This window comes from Monopterus albus, unplaced genomic scaffold (genome assembly GCF_001952655.1).
Source record: "Monopterus albus unplaced genomic scaffold, M_albus_1.0 scaffold92.1, whole genome shotgun sequence".
In the NCBI taxonomy this organism is placed as follows: Eukaryota; Metazoa; Chordata; class Actinopteri; order Synbranchiformes; family Synbranchidae; genus Monopterus; species Monopterus albus.
This window is the reverse complement of record NW_018127972.1, coordinates 1182863-1190084: the sequence shown is the minus strand read 5'-3', so window position 1 is coordinate 1190084 and position 7222 is coordinate 1182863. Positions and strand designations below refer to the sequence as shown.

Here is a 7222-nt window from a genome sequence, read left to right as displayed (position 1 = left end):
TTATATGCTCCTCATTTATCAGTCAATATCTACTGTGATTTGCGCTTTATTCTGCCGCCTGCCATCCTGTGTGTACTTCCACCATTTCATGTGTTTAGCCATTAAAATCTGCACAGAATGTTTAATCCTGTCTGTCTCATCTTCATCTGGGTTCTCTTCGTTTACAAAAAATGATGTCTATATTCAAATATTATAGGTAGTTTTTCAGTCTGTCTGTCTTATGTTCATATGATCTGAATTTACCTTGTTTCTTTCTGCTTGCCTGATTAAGATCTGCTAACTGGACCTGCATGTTGCTGCTTCTGCAGTATCTGTGGTTCTTCTCAATGTAGCTTCCCTTCTTCTTCTTCCTTTTCAGAGTCCTATTACGATTATTCTGTTTCATGTGCTCTATACAGCTGTCAGCATACCTCTTAATATCCAATAAGTAAAATCACATTTGCAGACAGAATTGCACAAAACTGTATGAAGAAGTTACCATTAGGACATTGTAAATCTCACTTTTACCCCCTGCAGGAAGTTGTAAATCCTTTATAGTAATGTTTTGTCAAATAACAATAATAATAAAGTGTGCACTTAAAGGAATTAATTAGAAATAAAGATATGCATGTGTTAGCCCTGCGATGGATTGGCGACCTGTCCAGGGTGTACCCCGCCTTCGCCCGATTGCCGGCCGGGATTGGCTCCGGCCCCACCCGTGACCCCGTTCAGGGACTAAGCGGTAGAAAATGAATGAATGAATAAAGATATGCACTTAAAAGTGTTTTTAAGTGATGCGTTTCCTAATTCTAAGCTACAGATAATCATGCTGTAAAAGTTTAATTAATTTTAAAACTTTAAAAACAAACAGTGAATTGCTTGCTGTAATTTTTTGTGTAGTGTTTGTTTTAAAAAGACCATAATGCTTTGTAAACTAATGGGAAAATATTAAAGAAATACTAATCACGACAAAACTGTTATTGTAACTCAAATCTAGTAATATTGTAACTGTTGAACTGAAGAAAACTAAATAACCAGTTGTTTCACACACATCAGTGCTCAAATAAGAAAACAGCGGTGAATGGTATCTTTGTGAAAACCTCGTAAGTGGTTTTATAAACAAACTTGTTCTTAAGAACAGCTGGTGAATGAGACCCACTGTCTGGGGCAGAGGACAGCTCATTTTGATAACAGCTTGTTGTCTACATTACAATGAAACAAAAGATGCATAATTTCTATTTTGCTTATGCTTTTTTGCTGCTTTACAGCAGTCGTCTCCCAACCACAAGGTTGGAGGTTCAAGTCTCGGTGCCAGCAGTCCATGTGTTGAAGTGTCCTTGGGCAAGACACTGAACCCCCCCGTTACCCCCGATGGTTAAAGCCATCGGTTGAGTTGGCACCGCAGATGGCTGCCATCGGTTCTGTACCAATGGCGCCGCAGATGGCTGCCATCGGTTCTGTACCGGAAACAAATTCCTTGTGTGTGTAAACATACTTGGCCATATAATTCATTCTTATTTTTCATTGCCACTTGTTTCTTTCAGTGACATTCAGATTTTTTGTCAATGTCAGTGTTTTTCAATTTTATTATTCATAGTTTTCACAAATTTGAAAGTGGGTGTCACTGAGTGTTAAGGGTTTTTCTATAATGTCTAAAGCCCTTTCACAACATTCAGAGATGTAAAAACAAAGAAAATGTCACTCTGTATTGTAACGTCTCCTTAAGCTGTCAAATCAGAATTCATTAGCCCTGTTCCACACGGTGCAATCTAACATTACTATGTGGCAGACAGTCCCAGAAGATCCCACAGAAAGTCTCAGATAAGCGGCTGTGCACTGCTGGTGTTAGTTAAAGCTAACATTAGCTATATTAGGTATAGCATACCTGTAGCTAACATTAGCACTTGCTGCAATAGACCTCTGCCAACCAGCCAAATGTTAGTTATAAGTGAGCTTTAATATAGCTGAATTCTGGGACTAAAGACACTGGTAGAGAGAAACAAACAGCAGTTTGAGAACTCTAGTTGAATTTGCGGAAGCTGCTGAAGTAACTATGCAGCCATGCTCGGCAGACAGAAGCCTCGATGTGGACAGCAGCTCAGGGGAGAGGGCTGTCCTCTCCTCATGGAGCTCAACCAGGGTATGCAAATCACACTTTCCTTAGCCTGCCCCTCAAAGCCCTCCCCACCATGCCAAGACTGTGACACAGAAGTGAAACTGAAAGAAAAAACTTTGGCATTGGAAAAGCATTTAAGGAAAAATTTGATGCTTGTCATTTTTCCAGTAGTAATGCTTTACTTTAATGCCAGTGTTTTTTAATACAAATACTTCAATGCTAATATTTGCTTTTTTTGGTGATGGTTTTGTTATTTTCAGTTACAGTTTTGTTTTCAATGCCAAGCTATACTTTTCAGTGTCAAAGACTAAAGTCATGGATCTGGTGCTATACGTTTCACCCGGTTAGCCATATTGGAATGATCTAATATGACTCCAAAGATCATGTGTATTGGTTTGCTCAAATATTGGTAGCGAAACATTTGTCCTCCCAAAATATGTGCCTACTGTCCCTACTGTCCATATGCAAAGCTACAACCTTGTTCTTGATATGTCTGCTTTGTTATGGTGCTAGTAAAGTGTTTTCTTGTTCACAGAGCTGGATTCCTAAGATCATCAGGAAGCGAGTATGCACCACTTTTGTGGAAAACTCTTCCAGGTAATGTCTCCTAATTTTTTATAAAATAGAAAATATTGGATTCATTCATAAAGAATTAATATTTTAATGACATGATTCTGTTTCTCTGATCACAACCCCTTTACTGAATCTATGATCTGTCTTTGACTCAGCAGATCATATTTTTGTCACTTAACAGTCATAGTGAGCAGAAACTGCTCTTGTGAAGTTTATTTTCTGCCTCTCGAGCAGAATGTTTACCATTATGTTTGATAATTTTATATCTACTTCCCATCTGAACTATGGAGTACCACAAGGTCCTGTCCTTGTTTCCCTTCTGTTTTGTATCTACATGTGCTTTCACTTGGTCAAATATTACACAGATAAAAGATTTTTTTTTTCGTTGCTATGCTGTTGACAAATGTCATTAAAATCAGGATTTGAGTCTTGCTTTTAGTGGCCAGTGATGCTGGCTATTTTGCTACCAGTGTCACAGTCTTGTATTGTGTTTGCACTCAGTGTTTGTCTAATTGTGTTTGTCTTTTTTTATCTAGCTGTGTGATTTCATTTTGTTAAAAGTTGTATTCTTTTCATGTTTTATGTCAAGGCATCATTTAAAATTAGAACTTGCATGTGTAGCCTTGAAAATGAAAGTGAAGGCAGCTTTTCCACCAGCACATATCTCACAAAATGTTGGTCTTTTTTCTAAACAAGATTTATTTACAGCAAGAAAAATAGAAAATACACCAGAATTAGGCCAAAATGTGCAGTAATGCAAATAATGCATTAAAAATGCCATGCCGAACAAGTTCAGTTATGTTTATATGCTGATTTTGCCCAAGTTCTATCCAGTCCACAAAGTGTTCCACAGCTGTAAATATCTCGAGGAGTTTGGGGGTAGATAGTGGATGGGATTTCCTTCCTATGTCCCACAAGTTAACTTCATGGTATTACTGTAAAAGACCTGGTTAATGTTCAGGAAGAATACTGGTTTTGTTAAATACTGAAAAAAATTAACATGTCCCGCCTTGTGCTTTAAGTCAACAATGACTTTTTAGTATTTAATCAAGACAACAATTTTCCCCTAAACTTTATCAAGTGCTTGAGCTAAAAGAACATTATATATTAATCGGGCTATGGTTGGCTGGAGTAGATATTGTAGAAAAATATTTTTAGTGAATATTTAAACAGTGAACATTTTGTGCATACTGTATGTTCAGTTTAAACACTTGTAATTTTGTAGATGTTCATGAAAATGTTTACTTAAGTTAATAGCATTTTATGTTTCAGATTAGTAAAAGATCAACTTTAATTTTACCAGTGAGATGCTTGCTGGTTCACAGTTGGTACTGCCCTGTCTCTCAATAATAATGTATCATTATGTGCCTTTGACATGAGTATGTGCCATTGAGCCACTCACATCAACCACAGAATAACAGGTTTGTGGGTTTCTTGGTTTCTCTGTTGTGTGTCAGTAATGGAACATTGTGTCAATGTGGTGGTGTGCGGGAGGGGCACATCTCTGTGGCAACTGAAGACAACTTTGGAACAGCTGTTGTCACCAAGTGGGACAGCAAACATCACACTTCAGAGTATCCCACTGACGCCTTTGGAAAGGTGGAGTTTGCCGGTGCTGGACGCAAACAGAGTCCTGTGAGTGGCAGTACTGAACACACTCCCACACACCAACACACAAAGAGCCCCACATGCACTGCTATACCCTTTGCTGGCGTGACTAGAACCCTCTGATCACCCAACTAAATTATTCAAGCCAAATCCAAGATGAACTCATCATTTATCCCCAACAACCTTGCTGGTGCTGTGTGTGCAGCATTTCATAATTTACAACAGCTACAATCTGAATAGCAGGTTGACACATTTGACACTCGGTGACCTAATTAACAGTCATTACAAAGGAAACAACTGTGAAATGATGAACACATTTTTCTGAGCATCACAAACCCTCCAACATGACTCTTTCCTTTATAAACGTTAACTATTACAGCACAGGTGCTGCTGGTAGAACAATCTGTAATTAGTCCTAGGGGACTTAATTAGCACTGTCTCTTACAGCTGTACCAGCTCCAAACAGATGACAGGAAACACTGAATGCCTTTCGTTGCCAACAACAAATAAAGATGCAGGCTTACCTGAATTCTGAATGCTTCCACCCTTCTACTATAATGTCACTCATTCCCTGCAGCAATGACTCACCTAATTGGTGGCTGTTCTTAGGTTAACAACCAGTTTATTTACTTCAGTTTATTTACATGAAAAAACTGATGGCAACAGTAACAATACTATGGGTGAGGGGTTGTTGTACATAGTCCATGGTCTCAACAGGAGTTCTTCACTACCAGCAGCACACCACCCTCCTCTTATCTTCTTCTGCTCTCATCTTCTGGCATCTGCCCTTTGACCTGATCATGTTAGATAAGTCAGAAAACCAGAATAACTTGTGAGCTTGATATGCTGTATGAAAATATACAGAGATCTGAAACCAGGGAATATTGTTTTGAGTGTGGCGATGTACAGCCAGATAAAAGATTTTGGGACAGCAAAGCAGTTTTCATCAAACAGTGAGCAAGTGAGAGCGAACTACTTTGTTGAACCACACAGCATGTGTCTCCAGAGCCGCTAAAAGCGAAATTAGCTCGCAAGAGCTCTGACCTTATTTTATGAGTTCAGAATATCTTCGATGTATGTACCTTGTGAGCAACTTACATAGGAAGGAATGGGGCAGCAACTTACAGCCGATGACAAGATTCAGTTCTAATACACTCATAGCGTTAATTTTCATCTAGTAAAGATAAAGGTCAGTGCATGAATACTTTTCTCTGCTCAATCTTTTGTCTTAAATATGACAGTGCTGTAGTGTCACTTAGGTCAGATTACTCCAGCATTGTTCTCAGTCTCTTCTGACTTTATCCTCAGAAAATTCAGACACTAGGTCTCAGAATACTTTGACTTGATTCTCATATTAGTTTGACTTTTTTTCAGAATATTTTGATTTATTCTTAGGAAAGGCTATCTTGAGATTAATCTCACAATAGTTATACTTTTTTCTTTAAGTATTAAACAGGAAAAGAACAACTGAAACAGCTAAAACCTGATGTGGACAGTCAAGCTTTCTGAGAAATGACAGGGCAGCATCTTCTCAAAAGGAACATTGCTTGCAGTGGCCCACTGGAGCTCTAGGTTTTGTTTTCAGCTACAGTGAAGTCACACATAAAATGAAGTGTGTTAAAATTTCTTAATGCATTGCATCACTGGATAAATGACTTGACAACTGCATCTCTTTTCCTGGTTATCTCTTCTTGTTTTGTCCTATCTAGTTTCTGCGGCTGTCATATAGCACACCACCTCAGGTTGTCTATAACCTGATGACGGGTCAATGGGGCCTACCCATACCCAACTTGGTAGTATCGGTGGCAGGGGGTGAAAGCCATGAGAAGATGAAAACATGGGTGAGAGATATCCTGAGAAATGGGCTGGTTAAGGCTGCTCAGAGCACAGGTAGGAAGTCATAGTCACACAGAAACCACTGAGAATGCAACATGGAGAAATTTTGTATGAAAACTTTGAAAATAATAAAATATTGTTTGCATGGTGTTTCAGCAGAAATAACCTTATTAAATTATACACATAGAAGATTAACACCAAAATACGACAATATTACACCAAAATGTGTAAGACGTGTTTATTAAATTATTTATAAAAAGTAACTAAATAAAGTTAAATTCCATACAAACAGTTTGATATCCACTCTCCATGTGTAGACAAACTCTAGAGAAAGCAAAGCAATTCTGTAAAGAAAATTTCGGTAATGCTTTATTTTACAGATTGTGACTGACAGGGTATGTAGCCTGCATTTAGAGCATCATTCCGTGTAGTAACGGTGTACCTGTACAATACCTATCGATACATATATGTAAGGTCAGTGGACCAACATGCAACATTTTAGGAATAATGGGGTAACAAACCGGAGACTTCACATGTAATTATACTGTATTTTCTAAGTACAGAATATCTATTCTAAAATTACGTTGTATGTATATGATAGGTGCCAGGCAAAAACCTTTCATTTGGAAGAAACATCCTGAATGTACTGTAAGTAGTTTCTAATATGGGGGTATCTATTCAGATACTATGATGTATGCATTGCTTATTATATGCACCATTCATCCAACAAGCTTTCATTTGGAAGAAACTTGGACTGAATGTACTGTAAGTAGTTACTAAGTAATGGGGGTATGTTCTGATATTATGTTGTATGTATATGATACGTGCCCTTTCTGTTGGGAGCACTTTTTACATGGTAATTAATTTTTAACTACAGGGTAGCTATTCTATAATTACAGGATAAAAGATTAACAAAATTTAGCAACAACACCTGAAACATAAAGTCATGTCTGATATGATTTTATGCCAAAATTTAACATATAGACCACCAGATAAAAGTGTTTAGCACGTTCGTTCTCAGGACAGTGTCATCTCACTTCACCAATAAACGGTGGATGATTAATTCATGACTGTTATATGACTCTCCCCCACGCAGGCAGCAGTGGAATA

The 7222-nt window shown here is 38.0% G+C and overlaps 1 protein-coding gene across 1 annotated transcript in view; it reads left to right on the top strand.

The window, feature by feature from the left end:
- Nucleotides 1–7222, top strand: part of trpm4a (transient receptor potential cation channel, subfamily M, member 4a) — a 47280-nt gene that overhangs the window by 7881 nt on the left and 32177 nt on the right. The window contains exons 2-4 of the mRNA XM_020608166.1: nucleotides 2631–2692; nucleotides 4126–4303; nucleotides 5986–6166. Of these exons, the coding sequence (XP_020463822.1) occupies nucleotides 2631–2692; nucleotides 4126–4303; nucleotides 5986–6166 (421 nt within the window). The remainder of the gene's footprint in view (nucleotides 1–2630; nucleotides 2693–4125; nucleotides 4304–5985; nucleotides 6167–7222) is intronic.